The 25,000-nt window shown below is 43.4% G+C and overlaps 1 protein-coding gene across 1 annotated transcript in view; it reads right to left on the reverse strand.

Moving 5' to 3' along the window:
• Nucleotides 1-12,933: 12,933 nt before the first annotated feature.
• Nucleotides 12,934-25,000, reverse strand: part of LOC141006085 (GDNF family receptor alpha-2-like) — an 84,311-nt gene continuing 72,244 nt past the window's right edge. The window contains exons 8-10 of the mRNA XM_073478199.1: nucleotides 22,072-22,256; nucleotides 15,899-15,946; nucleotides 12,934-13,077 (exon numbers count right to left, since the gene is read on the reverse strand). Of these exons, the coding sequence (XP_073334300.1) occupies nucleotides 12,934-13,077; nucleotides 15,899-15,946; nucleotides 22,072-22,256 (377 nt within the window). The remainder of the gene's footprint in view (nucleotides 13,078-15,898; nucleotides 15,947-22,071; nucleotides 22,257-25,000) is intronic.

The following is a 25,000-nucleotide window of genomic DNA, read 5'->3' on the forward strand; positions in this document are numbered from 1 at the left end:
TTCATTTCCTGAAACAGGAGCAGAGAAAACTCTCTGTCACAACCTCCAGTCCTGTCTGTCTCTGAGCTTCACCTTCTGTCTCTCTCTCTCTCTCTCTCTATCTGAAACTCTATCTGTCTCTCTCTCTCTCTCATCTCTCTCTCTCTCTCTCTCTCGGCCACTTCACATCAGAAACATCAGGTATCATTCTGCAGGTAACACAACAGATTTGAAGCGCTGTGTTCAGTGACTGATGTTTCCCTTTACAACGATGATTTGATTTGATTGAGATTAAATAATCGATAAATGTATTTCTGTCTGGGAGAGTTGTGGTGAAGTTCTCCTCAGGTCAGAGCATCAACTCTGAAGTCAGAGAAACTGATGGTACAGAAGATGACGAGCTGACGTCACATGACGCGGCGGACAAAAGTAAACATCTGGTTGATGGAAATGTGCATATTTGTGAAATGTATTTCCTTTGCTCCGCCTTGCCACTCAAATACAGCATCAACATGTTGTTTGAAACATCATCAAGTCCAAACTGACACAACATGAACACACAAAGTCTGAAGAACGACTCCTGAACTCGGGCGGTGGGACCATCGGAGGAGCAGCTGCTGAGGGACACCCTGACTGTGTGGAGACGTTGTGTTTGTTCTGATGTTGTCCAGTGTGAAGACTGGATCAGCTGATCAGAGGTAACATTGTGATGTAAAGTCACATTATATTGATGCCACAGTCTTCACAGACACATGTCAGTGTTACAGTCTGCTAACTTATAACAGTCACTTCGATGCTCAACCATAGATACCAGATAAATGTCATTAGTTGCAGGTATTTGATCATAAATATAAGTATTGGACAAAATGAAATGCAGAACCTGAAGAACACTGAATATTCTGTATTCTGGTGTGTTGCTTCATTTTGGCTCTTTGAACACGTTGGAGGATAAATCCAGAACCACCTCCAGCAGCATTTTTTAATCCATACGTTCAGTTAATTTCTTTGGAGGCTGCAGGCGTTGGTTTCAGACTCGACTGTTGGTGAGTTTACAGTGAGTTTGTCCTCTGGTTGCTCTCCGCTGTGTGTGAATCGGTGTGTTCCGAGTGTTTTTTTCTTCCTCGGCTGCTCATTGATCAGAGCTGCGAGTGTGTGGATGTAATAAATCCAATGCTTCCCCCTCCGTATCGATACAGACTCACTCCGCTGACTGCGATCATTACTCGGGGGGTGCAGAAAGTTTGTGTCTTGCGGGGGCTGAGGCTGCACTTCTGACTCCGAGCTGAGCGGACCGATGTGTGAAACAGCAGCACTCTTCTTTCATTTTACCCTCCTTTGTTCTTTTCCATCTTCCCTCCTGCTTCATTTTTCCTCCTCTTTGGCTGTAAACATGAAGGCCGGCTGCCTCGCGCTGCTGCAGGACAGGTAAACATCTTTGTGTTGTTTAAAGGTGAGACTTTCTACCATCATTTCCACAGACAGGCGCTTCTGTTCCCTGTTTCTCGAGGTGTAATCTCTCTTTGAACATTCAACGTGCTGCTTGTTGCTCTTTGAGTGGTTTTATCGGTGTGATAGGTTGCTGTGTTTAAAGGTGCCAGTATCAGCTAAATCTGTACTACTGGAAGAAAGAATAGGAGCATCCGTCACCCACATGATACATATCTGCTGGATAAGAGCAGAGCGAGGCGAGGAGGGGAAGGAAGGGAGGCAGGAAGATGAAAAACTCACAGATAGGAGGGAGAAAAGGTGGTAATTTACACCAAAAATGCACAAAATCTACAATGACAAAATGTGTATGAGCTTAAAACAGCTGATGTGTTAAATACCTCCCGCCAGCGGTCCACTAAGTGCGTACATTTTTCCAAATTAACGCCATATTCCTCACAAAGCCCACTGCTGCCTGTCATAAAGTGAACGTTGTCCCCGTCCTCCCCTCCAGATGTCACTCCACATGTTGGTTTTCTCTTTGGCTTCACTAAAAACCATGAAGATGTTCCAACTGAGACCATCTGTCACTGCAGCAAACTTTTTCTACCTTCAGAGGACAGAGGGCTTCCTCTTTATTTGTGCTATAAAGGCAAAATCAGAAATCTCGTCCCAATATGAGCAGATTTTATTCAAAGAGGATGAACATTTGAAAGGAAATCAGTTTTTACTTCAGACAACGTCAGTCGACTGAAACATCCCATCAACTCTGTGATGGATTGTTTTGAACGTGGTTCAGACGTTCATGTTCCCCTCAGGATGAATTAGCATAACTCTGGTGATCCTCTGACATCATCAGGTCCATCATCAGGTCCAATACTTTGGTTTATGACCACATACCTGCAGAACTGATGACATTCACATCAGCCTCAGATGGACTTTATATTTCTGCTCTCCTGTAGTTTCCCCAGTAAACACGCCGCCCTCTTCGGCTCCTTACCAGCAGCTGCTGCTCTTCTTGGGTTATACTTCTCTAAATTTAGTCGTTCAAGCTCGGCCTGTCGAGTCGGCATAGGCCAGAGACACAGCTGTGAGCCAAAGGGTTCAGTGTGTGTAACGGAGAAAATACTTTGCTAACAGTGCTAGTGCGGGAGCTTTGGACCAAGACAGGACAGGCCAGCTGGTCAGCAGGCTAACTTCAGTACCACTTCAACATGATACTTTACATTCTGGTGATCATTTTAGTTAATTTTTGAATGTCTCCAACCAAAATTCCTACATATTTCACCTTTTAAGTGCTTTTTTTTTCTGTCTAGAAACATCTGGTGGGCCGTTTTGGCGTGCCACGGGCCCCACTTTGACCAGCCTGCTCTAGAGAGACGGCCAGAACCTGCAAGGCAAGTGTCATCAAAGAGGTAGATATCAATTTACCCAATACTCTGGTTTACGACCAACTTATGACAAGTGTTTATTATTATGTGATAATACAGCATAATAATGCCTAAACTCTCCTCTGCAGCCCTCAGTGTGTTACAGCTGCTTAACAGTTCCTGCACTGCCCTTCAGACTGAGTATCTGGGCCCGGCGCTCCATGTTAACACAGGTCACCTCCTGAGGATCCCGGTCTGTCTCATTAACACCTGACTGATTCGGCCGGCCTCGGCCTCTGCCACAGCGAGCACTGATTACAGCTTCCTGTCTCCCCTGCAGGCTCAGCGCTCAGCGACACACAAGCCTTCCACGTGTCGCTGCGCCTGTTTATCATATTTTATATATTTCAAAGCTTTCATTTATTTATTTATGTTATTTTTAGGTGCTGCTCCCACACCACATTTCACACCGGGTGAGTGTAAGTGCTGCGTGTCACTCACTCACACACAAACACACTCACATCGTCACTGGAGAGCTCTCAGATACGAACGACGACCTTCCTGCAGCCACGTTTCGCCTGCGGTGTGATGAGTGTGTCGGCTGAAACAAGAGAGCGACACACTGTTCTGGCGGTGTGTGTGTGTGTGTGTGTGTGTGAGTCTGTCACTGTGGTTGTGATGATTGCTGCTGACACCCTCAGAGTGCTTTCATAGCCCTGTCACTTTGCCTGTTTGTGTGTATGTGTGAAAATTGCTGTGTACAGTAAATATCTCCCAGGCTGCCTTGCTTTCCACGAAGCAAACTGTATTTCCTGATTCTGATCATTAGCACGTCGTGTCCGACAGCTCTCTGTTTGATTTCCTGGTCTCCGCTCAGGTTAGCGTACGTGTGTGTCTGTTGGTGTGTATAATTTAATGTTTTGGAGTGTTTCCACCTCCCTTCACCTCCCTCTTGTTTAGTCGCTATTTCCAACCTTTTAATCCCCTCTGCCACCTCTCACTTCCTCCCTTCCAATTTCACAGTGTCAACAGCAGCCACGTGTTGTTGAAACATGAACGCACATTGTCAAAGGTAAAACACAACGATGGACCTGTAGTCAGTGGTAACCTGCTCTGTCCAGATGATGCCAGATGCTGACACCAGAGGCCATTATGAATCCTGAGTACAGACTCTGACCACTCTCATTGAATATGTGACATTTCTGCATTAAAATGTCAAAAAAACAACTTGGCCTTTGTTCTACATTTTGCTGAGTTGTGTACTTGCATTATCCCAAAGTGTATTCCTCCCAGAGAGCCAGATTACTTCACTGTACATCAGCCGTAAGATAGCGAACACGAGCACGATACGAAGATGTCCGTGTGTTTGAATTGAGGTGAAGCTCTGAGTAAAGTCAGCACTCAGCAGAGACTCTGGTTCTGGTTCTGGTTCTGGTTCTGGTTCTCTCTCTCCTCTCTGTAACGTTACGTTCATGAAGTAAAGTCCATTTCCCCTCCAGCTCCAGTCAGCAGTCGACATTACAGAACAGAACCACCCGACAGTGGAGGTCACCTCCGGATCACTGCTGCAGTCAGGCTGATAAACAGGAGTGAAGATAAATCCACTTTTTAATCCCACAAGTTAAAAACTCATCTCTGAGCTCTCCTCCCGTCGGATCAGAGCAGAAGCCCCTGATCTGACTGAAGTGGTTATATTTATACTAATAATATATGTAATGACAGTGTGTTGGGTTTCTCTGGTAGTGATGAACCTGCAGAGAAATATCTGCTGCTCTTCTCAGCTTTATAAAGCGTGTCAGCTCGTTGTCACTGTCTGAACACAACTTTCAGCTCTCAGTGTAATTTTAAGAGAAAAAAGTGAAAAGCGACTCTACACAACCATCTTTTATCTGTCAGTCTCTACCTGTCCATTTGTCTGTGTGGCTGTTCTAGTGTGTTCTGGTACGACTGAGTGATACCTGTTGTTTCTGAAATATTGCCAACCAGCTCCTCGAGTGAACAATAATAAGTGTTGCTTACTGTCTCATTGTTTCTGGACTACCTGGCTTGGCTTGGACGATGGAACCGGTCCAAGAAGTACGGGAAAAGTCACAATAAAGTCTGAACTGAAATGGGAAAAAGATTTTAGTATGCTGCTCCGTCCTCCGGGAATCAGTTTCAAAATTGCTGGAAAAACAGACCCAATGATTGGTCCAGTCCTTCACATCTCTGCTACAGCAGGACGAAAGCCTCCTGAAAATGACACATTCAGCATCTCTTTATATGTACGTATATTTCTGCGTTTAGGTTTTTCTACGTCTGCTTTTTGTGCACATCTGCAGTCCAGGTTCTGATTGGCTCTGTGATTGGCACATCACACTGTGTTGAACACAGAGGACGGTGGAAACAGATGGACACACTGAAGCATTGGACGGAGAATTAATGAGGCAGACGCAGTGAAGGAGGCCCTTTAAATATGCTCTCTCCTTGGCTGCTGTGTCACTCTCCTCCTTTTTAATCCCGTCTGCATCTCAGAGCACCTCTGCCCTCTCTCTCTCTTGGTTGTTTCATAATTACACCCCCCACACTTGTTGCTATAGTGACAGGCAGAGACAGAGTGTCCCTTTAGTCACAGACATTACATACATACCGTTACAAGTGCTTCTTACACAGACGCCTCAGTCACTCTGCCTACTGGGAGGTGACTTTGTGTAATGTACAGAACTGCCAATGGTAAACTCTAGTCTTTGGCCTCATGATTCTACCCCTGATGGTCTGTTTGGTGTCCTGGAGACCCGGGTCCTCTTTAAAGGCCCTGAGGGGCTTTAAAGGGGTTATATATATCAATCAGATATATATAACTATGAGTCTTTAGCGACATGAACACATTTGCTTGAAAGTTGGACCAGTTTTTGTTAACACAAGCACCAAAGTTAGCAAGCGTCAGCATGACAGTTACTGCAGTCGAATGTTCCCCAGATTTATACGGCAAATAATGCGAACATGAAAAAGGGTCCTGTGTTCCTGGGTCAGGGTAGGGGTTTAACTCAAACACAGCAGAAGGGTTGACTTGGGAACATAGGACCATGGGATCTTAGGACCCTGTTTACATGGGAGCCTATGAACATAGAACATGTTCATAGGCATTTTAAACAAACTTATTAAGATCTTTTTAAATGACATGGACATTAATTTCCTGGAGACTTACCATAATCATAATCATAATCATAATCATAACATGCCCAAACCCAAAAATCTGCCGCTTTCCCATCGGAGGTTCTCTGTTTGTCCCCAGTTGCACCGGCCGTCAAAAACTAACTGATCTTGAGCCTGAAATGTGTCCCTGAAAGTAACCAAAGTCATGCCCCAGCAGCACACACACAAAGCCACACACAGATAAAATAAACATGGTTAAAAGTGTAAAAGCTAAAGGCTATCAGAGCTGCAGGGCCCCCAGAGTCACCACATGAGTCAGTGAGGAGATCTTTACCAACACTGGCTCTATTTTCACACTAATTTAAGCTTCATTATTCTGTTTGGAGGTGGCCCGTTTGTCGGGTGTGTCAGCTCTCATTAACCACGGCCCAGACTTCCTCCCTGCAGCCTCGCCCGCACTCACCTAACCTCATCTGGTGGCTGATTATGGCTTCTTCCCCAGTCGCTCTCTGCCCACTGTGTCCTGATGGAAACAAGGTGGAGCAGTAACACTGTCGCTGCGAGCCCAGCTGACATTAATCATTACAGTAAATGTCCGACACAGTTAGAGTCTTACCTTGCTTACCAGCGACCTGCTCTGTGCTGCAGGAGTGGAGAGGAGGGACAAGAAAAGAAAAGGAAAGGAAAGAAAAGAAAAGAAAAGAAAAGAAAAGGAAATATTTACCCACTGAACCCCAGAAAGGACACGGCAGGTAGGTACTGTCACTTACCAATTAACTAACTTGTGTTACTTCCAAAATGTAATTACATATTACTAGTTACTCTCTGTGCAGAGTAATGAGTTACTGATTACACTACCTTGTTTGGCTACTGTATCCTCAGATTACCTGGTCTCTTGAATACAAGACCTTTTACTAACATTGCTGCTTGGCTACACATGCAACCCAACAACCGACCCATACATCGTTGGAAAGGGAAAATGATTGGCTACAATTGTGGGTGATTGATTTGTTGATAACTCAATAGTCGTGTAGTCTGGTGTCCTAAAACCCAGAAATCAGTTAGGCAGTGAAGACCGGCTCCAGAGGACGAGTGACGCTGAGAGGAGCAGCAGGAGACCAGGAAGGAGGCTGAAGAAGTCGGTGTGTTTACTGGGAAACTACAGCTCATAAACCGCCGTATCAGAACCAAAGTAAAACAGGCAAAACCAGAGCTACACTACACCGAACACAGACACTCATCTACGCACTAGTCCGTCTTTACAGGCCCACTTTAGTTACAAACTATTCTAACTCTGACTTTACAACTCGTACATTGATCAGTTTATAGAAAACCTGCACAGTAATTGTGTGTAAGACGCTCAGTGGTGGTGACGTTTAAGTCATGTGACCGTGATGTCGTCTGTTCATAGCCTAACATTAGCTTTTTACTGCTACAGATTTAATTTACGCTTCATATCATAAATTTGTGTTTGACACAGATTATTTTCTGCAATAATCCAAAATCTAATTCAATACAGAGGGAACCAGGGTCATGCTTACTTCAGTTAGCTACAGAAATACATCATCTCCAGGGAAAATCACGACGCTCGGCGAGTATGAATGTCATAATGGAACAACAATTACTCAACAGAGCGGGTGGTATGTATGCAGATGTAGATGTAAACGAGAAATAAACAGCTACAGAGAGAATCTCTGTGATTCTCCTTCTGCCTGATGAAGAAAAAGCCACGAGTCATGAGAGAACAATCAGCAGGAGAGACAAAGTGGTGAGGAAAGGTGCAAACAGATGGATCACACAAATGGAGATGTAAAGGAGGATGAAGCAGATGTGACAGAGGGATTCGGTGTGGAAGCGGACTAAATGGAGATGGATGGATAGAGTAAGATTTCACACAACCTGCTATCAGTGTCGTCTGAATCAAACTGAGAGAATAAGTGCTGGGATTAACGCGGAGTGATGCTGAGGAGGAGAAGAGGAGGAGATGTAAAGGAATGACAGAGTGACAGAGCTGTGTGAAAGACGGAGATAAGAGCTGTGAAATGCAGACTCACACCCACACACAGACACACACACACACAGACACACACACAGACACACACACACACACACACACACAGACACACACACAGACACACACACACGTACGGTCAGTAGACGGTTTTATTCTTTTTATTTAATCGTCCTTTTGACTGTCACAAACAGTCCCGCCTGTCAACACATCCAGCCCGCCTGTCTTTCTGTGTCTCCACTAATCTGTGTGAGTGTGAGTCAGTGTGTGTGTGTGTGTGTGTGTGTGTGTGCAGGTTTTAATCAGCACTACAGTGTATCATCAACAGTATCAGCAGCTTCTCTCCTGGCTGCTGCACAACAGTTATGAATCACAACTTATTCAACGCTCTGCAGGGAAAAAAGAAAACATATGGAATAAAACAACTTGAGTCAGAGGTCGGGATTTAAAAGCCTCTTACTCACTTTTCTGAGCACTTACGGGAGGAGGGGGTCTCACTTCACGCCCAGGTGTGTTAAACAATTCAGAGTGGTCCAACTGCACTGACTCTGACACAAACATACAACTCACTCAAAATCAAGGAGGACATTCTCCTCTCTGATAAATGAACTTAAATACTTCACCGTCTGTGGACTGTAACTAACATTTACTCAAGTTCAGTAATTTTCTACGATTTTGAGATACTTTACTCATGTATTTCCATTCATTGCTTAATGCTTTTACTTAACTGCATTTGTTTAATATATTTAGTCACAAGTTAATTTGCAGATTCAGATTATTAATACTTATTAATACAAGTCAACTAATGATGATGTGTGTTTTTTATAAATGTGCTGGTTCTGAGTGAATCTCTGCCTCGCGTCCATAGCATTTTATTCTGACAGAGAAGTGCCGGCAGGGCGCTGAGGAACACTCAGGATTGCTACTGGCTGCTTATTGTTTGGCAATTGCAATGGCTACTTTTTACACATGCATACTTTTATCTTACCAAAGAAGAAAAGCAGAAAGACCGCAAGTAAAAAGTAAAAACAAACTGTATACAATAATAAATCTTGTACACATCAACTTTATTATTGGACATTGTTCAAGTCATTTTTTGCTTTTTTTTTTGCTTCACACAGGTTTTGATTGCCATTAGCTTGGTAGCTAACTTAACGCCACATTAGCAGAGCCTTGCCTTCACAGCTAACAACACGGTGATAAAAGTGCAACACTCTGCTCTGCATACTGTCAGAAGCAACACCCCCCTCCTCAGTGAGGGGCTTCTCGGTGTCTAGACATAGCTACTGCTTAGCGAGAAAGCTATCGGTTAAATATCCGAAAATAATTTGAATATTTAAAAAAAGTGAATGAAAAGTAAATGGGATTAAAGAGGACGATTGACAGAACTATTTTCAGGCTCCACGAGGTTTTTATTTTCAAAACATTGTCAACACTATACTTTTACTTCCTCTCCTCCCTCGTCTGTGCAGCCTTGTTGAAATTCAGAATAAACCGTAACCAGCGATCACGTTTGAATGTTTGAATGTAGCCCACTCATTTAGCTATCAGGACTGAACATCACACACAGAAAAGACACAGCTGTTGTTACAGATGTTACTTTTATTTAGATCTCCAGACACATATTTCAGTTACACTGCTGTAGCGCCGTTAAAGTTTACAAATATATCAGCAAATTTACAACCTCTGTCACCTTTCTCCTCCTCCCATCTACTCGTTTCTCTTTCCCGCCACATAATCGTACAGTGTAAAGCCCCGCCAGCGGCACATATAGACTGATAGTTTTCTTTCATATCTTAATAGTAGTTGAGATTTTCAGCCTGAGGACGGTTGTTCTCAATGGTGGATCATAATGTTTGGCTTATTATCACATTATGGCTTCGAAAGGACTGACTGGCATACGGCTGACGAATTACATTGATTAGAAACACGAACAGATTGAGTTTTGATTTGGCACGAGTTATTTGAGGTGTCCCACGAGGATCAGTTGTTGGACCCTGTAGTCACTGAATCTTCATTTGTTTTCGTTACCTTATGCTGATGATACTGCCTTGTTTCTATGTATTTTTAAGTAAATTATGAATTAAACAAAGTTGTAAAACAGTTACCAGATTTGATTTTGAACATGTTGTTGCCAGACCAGATGGGATTAAAATATTCTGAGGATACTGTCCTAAATGTGAATAGTTCATCCTCTGGGGACCATGAATATCTACTATAAATATTATGGAAATCCCTCAAGTAAGGTTAGATTTTAGCCCAAGGTGATGCAAAACTAAGTTTATGGAGTTTCCTAAATGGAATGAGCTCAGTAATTAGGTTTTATATATATATATGACACAAAACATGCTGCACACTGACATCACTTGTACTTTATTTTGGGAATAAAATGTAAAATTTCTCTGGAGGCGATGGATACTCACACCTAATTCAATGGCAGTCTGGCTAGTTTGGACATTCTTCACCGTGTAGTAATCCTCTTTTCTCGGCCGCTGGCGGAGCAATAATAATCATTCTCCCACTTTCAAGTATGTAAGAAAGAACAGTAAAGTAAGGCCACACCATAGTCACAGAAACTGATCTTTCTTTTCCTTCCAGCTGACGGAGGGCAGGAGGTGACGACCCACTCAAGACACCGACCTGGTGGCCATCTTAACCAACACCAGGCCTTTGTTCGTTCCACATCCTGGTAGCTTCTATGAAACATAAAAAATACCCCACAGAGTGGCCAGAGGTAAAGAACACACTGAAGAGCCCAGACACACACACAGAGGTTAACACGTTTAGAGAAGCAAAGAGGACGTAAATATTTGAACGTTATAAGGAATTGAATACCTTTTATTATTTTGATCAGCTTCATGAGCTTTATGTCCAAGTCAAATGTGGACATGACATCACAGAAGGAGAACAGCGTAGTTCAGCCAACAGTAGCATAAATGGATCCTGACGCTAGTGTTGACACTGATATGAGCCTGAACAGACGAGACTGAGCAGAAATAACAGAGAGCAGAGAAAGTGTTTGAGGAGAACCTGTGAAGAACTGAGCCGGTGTGATCACTTATCAGACAGAACCAAAACCAGTAGTGACGACGATGTGGAGGACAGAACCTTCGTCCTGATTATGGACACCTTTAAGGACATTATCCAGTTTGCCAGGGGAAAGAATAAGACAATTCATTTAAATTTCAAGAATTCAGAAACGAATGGATGTCAGCTACCTTTTGGACCATTTGGGTGATTTCATCCAACAAAAAGTTCAGCTATGTTCCAGTTAATCTGTCCGTCCTTTCTTCTGTTCAGTAGACTCAGATTGATAGACAACGACCAAATTTCAGCAAATGTGAACCTTTGGCTGGTTATGAGCAGCCCAGTCTCCAGGACTGAAAAGTGAAACAGAAGGCCGGAGGCTCGTCTCCTGAATGGAAATTATTGATTTTCTTTTTCTTTTTTTCTGACGGTGGTTTTTGTTTCAGACGCAGCAGTGAAGTTTCTGCACAAACTACACCGACACAAACGAATCCAGCACTGTTCCTTTTACAAACTTTGCATCGCATAATGATGTAAAACTGTGAAATCCAAACTTTAAGTAGTAACAAAGATAAACTATGAACTATGAACACTGTTCGACTTTCCACCATCGACTCCCTCATGAGAATTTTTAGAACAACTCCCTTTTTTCTCTTTTCATTTTCTCTGAATTTCTTCTATTGTGGCTCTTACAACATATAATCTGAGAAGTAAAAGTATTATTTTATGTTTCTGTGAGACTTTAAGTTGAATTTCTACAATTTTCTCTCCAAACTCAAAGTTTATCACTTGAAAATGACCCTCTGCAAACCTCAAACACGGTGATTCAAACCACATGAATCCAGATATTTGATTTTCAAACAGCACATACGTCGGCTCCATCAGTTCACTGGTATTTAAATGCCAACACTAAGTATTGAGTCGTGAAACAGCTTCACATGTTGGTATTCACTTTCTTATAAGATTTAAATCCTTACAGTCTCTCTCTGCTGCTGCGCACACACACACACACACACACACACACACGCCTCGCAGAAAAACACACACTCCCCAACAGACACACACACGTAAAGAAAGACAAACACACACACACACACTCACACAACTATACACTGACAGTATGTGAAATATACACTCTCCCGTTGAGACTCTGTTTGACTTTTTTCCACATTAGATGAATTTTTTTTTTTTACAGAATGTCGACAACAAAATTAAGATAAAGACCCGCAGAAAGCACACTGGTGTACAGCATGAGTGTTTGTGTCCGTGAGGGGACCCTGTTTGCCCGCTGACAAGGAGGAAGGTGTGTGTGTGTGTGTGTGTGTGTGTGTGTGTGTGTGTGTGTGATTTGTATGTATGCAGTATAGACTTGTTGCCACTCGAGAGGTCCAGAGTAGTGATGGAAGGACCGGACCCATCTGTCCTGACGTCTCTCTCTCATGCCGCGATTTTTAAGTCTGCATGTGTGTGTGTGTGTGTGTGTGTGTGTGTGTGTGTGTGTGTGTGTGTGGTTTTGTGCTGGAGCCAGAGTCCGTGTGTGTTTTCAGCCCAGCTGTCTCGGATCCAAAAAAGCCGGAGGGAGTGAGTCAGAGCCGGAGCTGAACAAAAAGCACACAAACCCTCCAGACACGGAGCATGGGAAGTGAAGTCGCTGTGATCCAAAATCCCAACAGTCCGTCTGTCTCTGCCTTTGTTGTTTGTCTCTCTCACAAAGTCCAGTTTCTTCTTCCTGTCCTCTCCCTCGCTGTCCGTGTGTGTGCGGCTGATCTGAACGTCCTCTGATCGACGCTCTCCCTCCTCCAACGGCCGCTGACCATGATCGCATGTCTGTTGGTTGACATTTCCCCGTAGCAGAGGGTGTCGAGTCATGTGACTTTCTCTGGGTCTTGCCATTCATGAGTGTGTATGTGTGTGTTAGGGTGTGTGTGTGTGTGTGTGTGTGTGTGTGTGTGTGTGTGTGTGCAGTATGTATGTGTGGGTTCATGTTTATGAGAAGAAGAGTAGAAACGTTGGCAGGACGGACACACACACAGTCACAGAGATGTGGTGGAGCAGCGGAGCTGAGTGCCGGCTGCTGCTCTTGGGCCCCGCAGAGTCCTGAGAGTCTATTGACCCCTGAGCCAACAGAGCCTGAGGAGAGGAGGAGGAGGAGGAGGAGGAGGAAGGAGGAGAAGAGGAGGAGGAGGAGGAGGAAGGAGGAGGAAGGAGGAGGAGGAGGAGGAGGAGGAGGAAGGAGGAGAAGAGGAGGAGGAGGAGGAGGAGGAGGGAGGAAGGAGGAGGAGGAGGAGGAGGAGGAGGAGGAGGAGGAGGAGGAGGAGGAGGAGGAGGAGAGTGATGGAAGGCAAAGGAAAGAAAAAGGTAAGTCAGTGGAAAAGAAATACAAGATGTTTCTCTTGTAGTTGTTCTGTGTGTGGAAACATTGCATTGTGCAGAGCGAGGTCATTATTTTTAATGAAAAGTGCCTCGACGCCGGCGTCAGATCCAAACGCTGCTGACGCTGAAATACTTCCAGTTGTTTTCTGGAAGTTGTGAAGTCAAATTTGTGCATTTCTGAGTGCGCAGAATTATGGAACTGTACTTTCGGATCAGACCAGGACCAAAGGGGAAATTCTGATTTATTTCAACCTGATGTAATTCCCATAAATGAGCCCGGTGTGGCTCTGTGGGCTGTGCCAACTCTGCACTCGCCACCTCCGTTGTAGAGAGGAAACCAGCCACAGAGGTGGAAGCAAAGGAGGAAGTCAGGTGAGGCAGTATAAAGAGTACAACACATCCTGAACGACTGAACAGGTCGATGTAAGCGTCTCCCAAAACAACGCGACCGTTGCAGCGCACCAGAGACAGGTGAACTGGATCTTCAGGGTACAGTTTGGTTAGGTTTAAAACGTAAAATAACTACAGTCACTAACAGACCTGCAGTTATGTTACGCACGTTACGTGACTTCACTATGTCAGTAAGTTACTACGTTGCTTGTTTGACCCGACCATCCGTCCTGAACTTTCCTCCCTGTGCAGACTTTTTCGCTCCTCATACGACCTCACATTACTTCCTTCATGTTGCTGTAATTATCACTACAGTCACTAGAAGAAACGTTAACGTGGGTCCTGATAAGCTGCTTCCTCAGTCCACATATAACGTCATATATCGTCTGCATAAGGAGGAACACATGGACCTAAGGTACTTAATATAACACTAACCACAATCTTTTCCTAAACCTATCCAAGTCCAACTGCCACTGATTCCCAAAGATGAGCTTTGTCATCGGGATGAGGAAGGTCAGGCCCGTCCCTGGTTCTCTTCAACGGTCGAACACTGGATGTTGTTTTGGGAAACGACTTTTTGCAAACAACTGATCCTGTTGATCAGATATCAGGACATGTTGGTGAATCCTCTCATCTGTAGACACAGAGAGCAGACAGCTTGAAACAGCTGTTATGACGATTAATCGATCAGTTGTCAGCTATTAAATTAATTACAAACTGTTCTGATAGTCGATCAATCGGTCTGAGTCAGAATTCGCTGCTGTCAGCTCGTTAAATGTGAATATCTTCTGCTGTCTTTCCTCCTCTGTGACTGTAGACTGAGTATCTCTCGGTTGTGAACATTTGAGGACATTTTTCATAGTTTTCTGATATTTTATAAAACAAACAACGAATTAATTAATGGAGAAAATACATATATATACATATGATACATATAAATGAAAATAAATCAATAAAAATGAATGAATTTTTTTCTTTAGATAAATATGTATTCTTGCACTGACACATGAGGTCATATCGGGTCGAGCTCTCATCCTGCAGTGTCTGTGGGAGCAGTGACCTCCTGCCCGTCCACCCACAGCACATGTGGCATGGAGACGGCAGCAGATGGCAACAACACTGAGCTGATTGTTGTATTTCCAGCTAAACTCTTTCCTGCTCATGATTCTGCTTCAGTTTGATCAGAGAATAAAACATTTAGCTTCAAAACTATAAAAACTGAAGCTTAGCGTTCATGTTTATGTATAAAGTTATATATTATTATGTTATAACGACTGAATGCAATCCTGTGCTGTGATGCTGAGCGGAGGACGGAGGTAAAATAATGTATCACGCATCGTTTCACTTGATGTAATATTCTTTATGGTCAGTAAAGCTTTTTTTTGTTGTCTGACCTTTTAAAACCTGACGGCGTCTCTCTCCCTCCTTTTGTTTCTAATAAAACAGTCACAGACTTTCCACCGGCTTTTCTCAGACAGTAAAACATCCAGACAGCCGTCTCTGCTGCCAAGGTCGGTCAGTGATGAGGAATCAGAATCAGAAGCTGCCGGTGTAAATATCCTCATCTTATATTCTGCGTCTCTGTCGCTGTTTAGTTTAAAAACAGCTTGATAAGAGATGTTAAAATACAGTGTAGTTAAACTATTTACAGTGACTGTGGGAAATATACAGTTAGAGAATACAGTATAATGTTACCTGCAGATAGCTGTAATTCATAACTGTGGACTGAACTTTGAACTGCAGTGAAGTTACCTGCGGCGTCTTTTCGTGAAAGCTAACACTGAATACACGAGCAGTGGTCTGATTTGTCACTTTCTTCTTTTTAATTGTCTTTTTGAATTCTGTCTGTATGTTCGATCGACAACAGAAAAAGGAAATGCCGATATAACGATGATATTCTCTGAAATATAATTACTAATAAAAGTACAACCATTAAACTTCTGCAGTGAAATGAACACGATGAACCTCTCTGTCGTCAGCTGATATTAATAATCTGTTGTAAAGATGGTGTGCTTGAACCTCATCAACAAACATGCCAAAAATACTGAGAATGACAGAGATACTGTGTGTGTTTGTGTGTGTTTGTGTGTGTGTGTGTGTGTGTGTGTGTGTGTGTGTGTGTGTGTGTGTGTGTGTGGACGTTATGAAAACAGTAACGAGTTTTGTGTGTGGGATCAGAGCTGCTCACCTCCTCGCACTCAAACTCATCAGAGGGGACGCACTTCTGACCTCCATCCTGTAAAACAAGAACTCATTAGGAGAAAGTATCAGAAACACACAATTACCGCTGTGAAGCTTTATTTTCCTGCTCGTCCGCCCACGCACAGTCAGGACAAACAAGTCGGACTCATTAAAAGAGAGTTTTTGTGACTCTGGCGTTATAATTGCAGGATGTTGATCTTTAACTAACCTGCCACTCACAAACACTGAAGACTGTTTGAAAAAAAATCATCCGTTATGAACCAAACATTTAGTCCGTCCATTTTACCCAGCATGCATTAGGAGCTGACTATGATAATAATAATAATCATAATAATAAAGATTTCTGCATTCGACAGAAAACTGAACTGATTTACATGTGAATCGACTTTAATATAATACAAAACCTTTTCAAACATACTTTTATGTACAGCGGCAGAGTCGTGCATAATATAAAATGATTACTATATACCACAGTACATTACAGTTATATCACAGTAAGGACAGCAGGTGGTAGCTGAGGTAAAAGTCTGAACATCTTTCTCCATAAACCATGTTTCACGTCTCGTCCTCAGAAGGTGCATTTCAGTAAGAAACACCCAGTTCTGCACTGCTGAAGCTGAACTGAAGCTAAAGATCACACTGAAGGAAACTGATCACTGTAAGAACGCAGCATAAAGAGGCAACATGTGAGGAAGCTAACTGCTAACTGCTGCTCACTGTGTGAAGACGTCTGTGTGAAGACACTGAAGACGTCTGGACAGCAGACCGGGACTGAACTCAGCCTCTGAGAGAGACGGAGGTCAGTGTGAAGACAGAGGACACAGTACAGAGGCGATTTACAGCAGCTCTGAGCAGGACTATGACTCCAGGGACGAGAAGACACGGCAGGCGAGGACAGGAGAGGACAGAGAGAGAGAGTCGGACATCATCGGCGTGTAGAGCCAGAACATTTTCACATGTTACTGAACTGAGGATTGATTTGGACTGAACCAGAGGTGACTGTGGAGACAAACCAACACTGTTCTGGTGACTGTGGTTCAGTTTGGGTCCAGTTTGAATGAAGTGTGTTTGACGATGAGTTAACGAGGCGATGAAGCTCGTCTGAGTTCAGTCAGAGAGAAACTTGAGTTCAGACGGTTGTATTTTTCTGTTTAGAAGGAAAACAGGTGTCAAAATATTTCCTTTCTTCACATTCAGTGAGTTTATTTTGTTGACTTATTAGACTCAGTAGTGAACTTTTACATCTCCAGCTGAAACTACAGGCTGTTAGACTGTCAGAGTGCTGTTAGGAGCTAGCTGGTTAGCATGCTGACAGTAGACTACCCGATTACTTCTTCTCATGGCTTGTTTCTCTGAATTGTTCTTCTATTTGATTGTATTAACCCTCATTTTCAGTTCAGATTTAATAAGTCATCTTAATTATTGTTTATTTATTTTATTACTCATGATTTCTTTTGGCAGATGACACACAGATATAACAGACATATTATGTGTGTGTTCTTGTCACTGTGTTGACTGTTTTGTGTCATTGGATTGCTTTGCTGATATGTTTTTGTTGTTCACGTCTTTTTATTTCCATGTTTTTTAGACTGTTGCCTCCTGGGAATTGTCGTATTTCTCGCTGGTTGAAATAATTAAAAGCGGCCATAAGATGAGCTTATATGATCATTATCATTATCCTGGTGGTACTGTTTAAAATTCAGAAGCAGGAAACGTCTTGTGATTGTCTCTCAGAGGGATGACGAACAGTTAAAATGAGCTTCACGAGCTTCACCGTCATTGAAATGCAGAGCAGCAGCGTGACACACACACAGCATCATTTATCTCCGTCTTCCATCAGCCTCTTTGTCAGCACTTCATTAGCATATCTCCTCCCGGTACCTGGGTGGGAGAGCCAATCAGATGTTATCGCTCGCCGAGGAAGGAAGAAAAACTCTTTTCAGAGACGGGATATCATCGAGAGCGGGAAGAGAAGCCCGCACGCCGGATCATTATCATTTCCTCTGAAATATACATGTCCATAAATATGCATCCATGTGCACATACAGCAGGTTGTTGTAGCGCTCATTAAAGCCTGGGATGAATCATTATCATATTGACTGTTACCGCAGTAACCTGTGCTGACACCGAACGCCTCTGCAGGTCTGCTTCCTGTAAACTGACTGCTCAGCACGGCTCAGAGAAATGATAGCTGTGTTCATGTGCTTTGGGGAAAATGATAGGATTCAGAAAAGAGATCCACAGCAGCATGTATGAGCTGATGTCCAACATCCAGAGGGACACTGTGTTTATATCATATCTGTCTTTATCTGTTTCCTGTCCGTCTCTTTTCACACAGAACTTCCTCTCTGCTGCTGTGGGACCGTCATTATTTACAGGAGATGCACATTGCAGGTATGTAGAAATGCTTTCAAAGTGCTGACAGATACAGTTGGCAGGTTTCCCGGGCCCGACGGAGCGGTGCTGGGTGGGTTCAGGTTGGAGTTTAAATTGTGTACAGGAGGCGTCGCAACATGGTGTCATCTCGCTCACTATTTCTTAAATGACAGGTTCAGACTCAGAGTGAGTCGAAGGCCATTTGTTTTGGGTTCATGTTCATTTCACAGTGCTGCTGTAGTCACGTGTGCGTGTCTCAGTGTATAAATGTTATTTTCTTCATTTAAATACATTAATTAAACATCACTTGCACACGGCAGGCAGGGGCGACCAAAACCGGCTATTTGTTAAGGAAGTTGTTTCCTCTCCATCTCTGATCGTGGCGACCAAAGCTGGTATTTGAAGCCAAACCACGATGTTTTCTGACCCTAACAAGTGGCTTCTGTGCCTAAACCTAACCAGAGCATTAACACAGTGATGTGACAGAGAAACAGAAAATTCCACCTAAACAAACGTAAAGCTGCAACATGAAGAAACGCTCAGTTTGGACTCATCTGTGGTTTAACTAACATTTATTGTGGCGACTGGGAACGATCAGCAGTTACACAGTGTGCTGGTATGTCTAGGGCTTTTATTGTGAAAGGCACCAAAGCAGAAACAAAACAAGTTATTAATGAATTTTCAGACTCATCATCTGTGTGATTTGACTGCTGTAGTTTATTTCTCCACTGATCTTTATGAAGTCTTTCTGTGGGTGAAGCTTCACGTTCAGTCGAACACATCAGCGTGTGTTGGTGTTAATGTTCACAGAGCAGTTGTATTAATATGGATATTTAGCGTGGAGGCGTCGACCTTGTTACTCCCGTACAGCAGCGCACACTTAAAGCTCCCCTGTGGAGGTCTGATGTAAACACACTGTGGTGTTCACACAGCGTTTCACACCGACACGTCTGCAGCCTTGAGCTCTGATCAACGTCTTCGCTGTACTTCCTTCCTCACATAACTCAGATCTGAACACGCACATACATACACATGTTTTTATGTTCAGTGTCAGTCACTTCCTGAGGATTTATCTCTGCATAAAGGCTCAGAAATCTTCTTTCAAATCATAAAAAAGATGATCATTATTAAGAATTTTTCTTCAGTATCAATGTAATCCAGTGATTTCTATAAATATGAGCACACTGCGAACAGGAACTGCTAACAGCTAATTCAGCACACTAATGGTGACAGTTTAAAGGAAAATAGGCTCAAAGGACGGAGCTAAAGGTACAAACATCAACTCCACGGCCAAAATGATGGTTTGAAAAATCTGAGAATCATTTCCCAAATAAAAGCAATAAAAAATAATAATAGAAGAAAAAATCCATTAATTTTAACTTCAGACTGTTTCAGACTGGGTGATGGTGTGTGTCTGTGCCACCAGAACAAAGCTGAAGGTTCACAGGTTTCTCTGTCGCCTGAAATCCTTCATCTTTCTGTCCCCAGAGAACCCTGGACCTCAATATTAAAGCACCCGGTGCACAACCCTGATGTCCTCATTCAAGTGCACTCCAACAGAATCTATTAATCTGCACTCCTGTCTTTGCAACACCTGCACCGGCTCAGTCATGTCAGCTGAATGGAACATTGCCAAATCCCAACAAACACCCCCCTGCTGAGTATCGAGCGAGCCGGCGGCACCAGACAGCCTCCCCGTGCTACCAGGATGTCTGCAGGCTCGACATGAAGGGAAACACCATCGACCCCGAGGCACGGCTGAGTTTAGGGAAGCATCACAATGAGCAGACAGGAGACATGAGCTGTGGGAGGGCGGGAGGACACCGGCGCTGCCGTAAATCAATAGTGATGGTATAAAAACATTGGTCCCATCCCGTGAGGGAGGAACCACACCTGTTGTTTCAACACTGACTCCAGGAAAGAGTTCAGGATGCTGCGTCAAACATAAAACAGACAGAATGTGATCATTGACTCTATTATTTCTTTTTGACGTAGACTCAACTGAAAACAGTACGGAGACAATACATTTCATCAACTTCACTGAGTTTTTAAAATATCAACTCATCTTTATAACTGAACGACTGAACAGGTGCGACTCATGTTGCAGTGTCGAATCAGGAAAAATCTGTTGGACCTACAAGAAAAAGGTAATTTTACTATTTAACTTCCAGAACCAGAACCAGGGGCACTGAAAACACCACCGCCCACTGAGCAACTGTATAGCCGTGGGTTGCCAGGTTTGGTCAGCTTACTTGCCAACCTCAAAAATCGACAGGATTTCAAAACCAACTCGGAAAAAATCTGAATTACAGAGACTTTGTTTTCTTGATTATCAAATCTGTTTTAAATGTTACTGCTTTGTTTTCTAAATGGTGTCAGGAGAACTTATTTCCCTTCAAGGATCGTTAGACATGGAAACATCCGAACATCCTTTAAGACCTTCGCCGAGAACTTGGTGGAGTATTTCTCGCTCTCTCCATTTCTCTTTCTGCCTCTAACACAGCAAGTGCCTGCCAGGAAACAACATGTGGTGTAGCTTTATTGTTGTCGAGGTGGAAACAGGAGAGTTTTAGAGCTGAAGGGCTCATACAGCGTTTGAGTTTGAGTGTCCTGGGGAATCTGGATGGTTTGCTGGTACATCTGGTCGAGATGTTAGCGCTGCTGTTGGTGTAGTTTAGCACTTTGGACAGCGCCAGGCTAGCTGTTTCCCTTTGTGTTTAGTCTTTTTGCTAAGCTAGGCTAACCACATCGTGACTCTATAGCACCGGTTGGTTAGCAGGAGATGTGGTGTCCCTTCTTATCTTTTAATTTACCTTCAGCAGTTGTATAAATAAAATATAATATAAGCTACCTGGGGGACTTAATCTCCACAACAAGGTATAAATGAGCTAAAAGTGAAGCAACTGAGTAAAATATCTCTACATCCAGCCACATTATATGTCGAGGTGTTCTATAATTCATGCTTTAAATCTCTTACATAATGGATAGCAATTTACACTGGCCTCTAACCTCCAGCCTTACACCTCTTGCCTGCACATAATGGATGGGTTTGCACTTTCACTGGATGCAGGCAGGATGACGCTAATGTGTGTGCAGGTGAAGAAGAGCAAACCACATAAATCTGTTCTGCTCTGACCTCCTCAGCACCGTCTGAATGTACAGACTTCCTGTTCGACTGTCTCTCTTTATCTCTTACTGATAAAACAGCAGCGTTTTATTGAAGTTCTGCCTCATAAAGACACCGGACAGTTAATAAAGAGCCAGAGATGTTGAGAAAAAGGGTTTAAAGTTTTCAGGCTTCAGGCTTCAGGCCAGGAAACAGACGGATGGAGAGGAGTTAATGTTTCATTTTGTTTCAGTATCTTACCCAAATAAAGGTTCAAAACAAGCAAAATCTATACAGAACTACAGTTCACAAACCATCAGACACAGCCAGAGCCCCACTATGAGTTTACAGTTTGATTACGCAGCCAATGAAGGCAACAATCAGATGTGAAGTAGGACAAACGAAGGCTTTCTTAATACCACGTCAGGGGTGACAGTGTTGTAAACAGAGTTATTGTTTGGTTTGGGGTTTATTGTTTCTGTCAGACGATCCATTGTGTCAAAATGACTACTTCATTCAAACCTCCTTATTTATAATTGTAAACTTATGTACCATCAAATTTGACAGACATCAACTTATGTGAGGTTCAACTCGACTACTTGACAGGCCTAATATTCCCTCCGTGTCATGTAGGTCAAGCACAAACTGTAAATACAATAATTATGAAAAAAACCCACCTGCAGGTTAGCACAAGTGGAAAACATACAAGCACTGTCCATGGGCTTGATTGCATTGCCGTGTAGAGAGGGAGCAGGTTTGGAGATGATCGGCGGCTGGGCGGGAGGTAAGAAGGTGGATGACGGTTCGGTTACAAGAAGAGTCCCTCCCTCTGAGCCGTAACCGAACGACTGGATGGCATTTTCTGTGAGGAGAGATAAAGAAAGCAGAGCAGAGAGGAAACATGAGAGACGAGCAGAGAGAACGACAGACAGCAGCTGAGAGACATCGGTTATCAATATTAGACCAAATGACACAGGGACAGCAAAACTTATATTTACAGATAATGCAATCTGTATATGAATCAGTTAATTACGCAAAAAAGTATCTTTTCATATTCGTACCCAAAGTACGGACGGACCACCCTGGGAGTCGTTCTTGTTCTCACATTTAAGTTTTGCTGCTCAAATATGTTAAATAAAACGGTTATCATCATGTAGATACATAAAGTCATGAAAAAAAGAGAGTTATGAAAGTCATTTAAGTTGGTCTACTGCAGGTGGAAATGAATAAAAGAATTAATGTAAAATTGGGTTTGAAGAGTACAAGTCAGAATTGTATTAACGAGAGGTTGAATATTCAATGGGAGGAGGCCAAGGTGAGTGTAAAACTGGTTTAAAGTTTGTATGATTAGAAATATTAGAAAGCTATTCATGAAAAATGCATCACTTTAGCTCATCATTTTTAAAAAGGTAGTTTGTGTATGCAGTGGGAAGAGGTCAGGGTGAAAATTAAGTTGAAGTGTCTGCAAAGAAATGAAAAAGCTATTAACACAAATCTGAAAAGCTCTCTTGGCCATTGTGCTCGCATGTTTGAGACGCTCCCCAACTCATCTTCCCATCGACTCTTCTGTATCTCGATGTGCAACGCTTCAATGTCACATTGCAAACTTCATCCTGCCCTGAGCGGCAGAGCTGACGCAAACGTTCTCAGGATGAACCTTCCTGAATGTCTGAGACTAGAAGACATTTTGGTAATTCAGGACAGTGGAAAGTCGAACTGCTCCGGCTTTAAACGCGACAGCTGGTCATATCTGATTCATGAATTCTGACAATCCAATTTTGACAAGTTGGTTTTGTGTGTTCAAGTCCATCCATCCATCCATCCATCCATCCATCCATCCATCCATCCATCTTCTGCCGCTCATCCAGAGTCATGTCGCGATGGCAGAAGTCTGAACAAGGTAGTCCAGACGTCCCTGTCTCCAGAAGCGTCTTTCAGCTCCTCCTGGAGGATCCTGAGGTGTCCCCGGGCCGGATGAGATCTACATCCATCAGCCACAACATTTAAAGGACTGACAGGTAAAGTTAATAACATTGATCATCTTGTGACAATTCAATGTGCTGTTAGGAAACCTTGGGTCCAGTTGTCCCCTCATGGTAACGGCACCCACGAAGGCAGTGCCGCCCCCCCAGCAGGACAATGTGTCCAGACACACCACAAAATCTGCTCAGAAATGGCTCGCAAAACACGACAAAGAGCTCAAGATGTCAATCTGAACTCCGAGTTGCCCAAATCCCAATCCGATAGAGCATCCATGGGACATGCCGGAACAAGTCTGATCCACAGAGGCCCCACTTCGAAAGAACTCAAGAGGTCCGATGCCAGCGCCCTGCTGCCAGACACCACAGGACAGTCCCAGAGGTCCTGTGTCCATGCCTTGACAGATCAAAGTCTGGTCCACAGTGGGGCCTCACACCAGGTGCCTTGAGCTCTTTGTCACGTTCCTTGAGTCATTCCTGAGCTGTTTCTGAGGAGGTCTCTGATCACCTCACCTGGTTCCTTCTGGATGTCTGAGCTCCTCACGCTATCTCTGGCGCTGATCCCAGACGGCAGAGGAAATCTCATTTTGTATCTGTCATCCCATTTCAGTGTCTACCCAAAGCTGGTGAGGAGTGCATTGTAGATCGACTCCAGCTCAGCTCTCTTATCCACATCGGCCAAGTACAAAGTGAGTTCAAGTGCTTTCAGGTTCCTTTGTAACAGCATGACATTCAGGGGTCCGCTGGCCTCGGACAGGTACCAAAATAAATCTTTAAAAAGGTCAGAAATCCAACAAACAAGCAATCATTCTGCGTGGACTCCAGGGAAACTAGTGACCACTTCCAGAGGCTAATGGAGATCTGAAGAGTAAAGGCCTACACATTCAGCGACCACAGCAGCAAGGTCAACAAACATACAAACCTTTTAGTTCAACACACAACAAAAATAAGTCAATGCAGTCATTAGACATTCCTGGCAGGGTTATCCTGCATGGAGCTGAATCCACTCTGATGTGTTTGGTGAATGATTGATGAACAATCGTGTGATTCAAAGCACTCAACATGAAGCGAAGGCTGCTGCTCGGCCTCTGAGGGGAGCTTCACCGAGACCGACTGAAGGTTATTGTTGCATCAAAACTGTAAAATCTGTTTTTCCTCAGTTCTCCCGATAACATGACTGTTTCTGTGTGTGCTGCCTGTTTGGATGTGATCACAGCAGAGTGAAATATATGTCACCTTTCAAAGAGCAGATATCACTTTCTGTTACTGACAGAAGATATGTTGAGTCTACCAGCAATAACGGCTTAATTTAAAAACACACACAAAGACGCTTTCATTGTGATTGAAGTGTCACAACCGTCGTTTCACTGTCACGATCTGATCCATTCGGTCTAAACAGGAAGTTAGCCGACTCGGCTGGCAGAGGTCTGCAGTGTTCACGCACGATGTAGAAGATCCTGTCACAGAATCATGATATCAGTATTCACGATTAGCATGATATTAAAACATGAAATGGTTATTTTTGGATGCTCTTTTCAGTTTTAGTTACAGACTCTCTCCACCTCCCTACTGTAAACAACACGGTCAACACAGTTAAAGATTCATCTGATTGCATCATGTAGTGAGA

Source organism: Pagrus major, chromosome 12, assembly GCF_040436345.1.
Source record: "Pagrus major chromosome 12, Pma_NU_1.0".
Classification (NCBI taxonomy): Eukaryota; Metazoa; Chordata; class Actinopteri; order Spariformes; family Sparidae; genus Pagrus; species Pagrus major.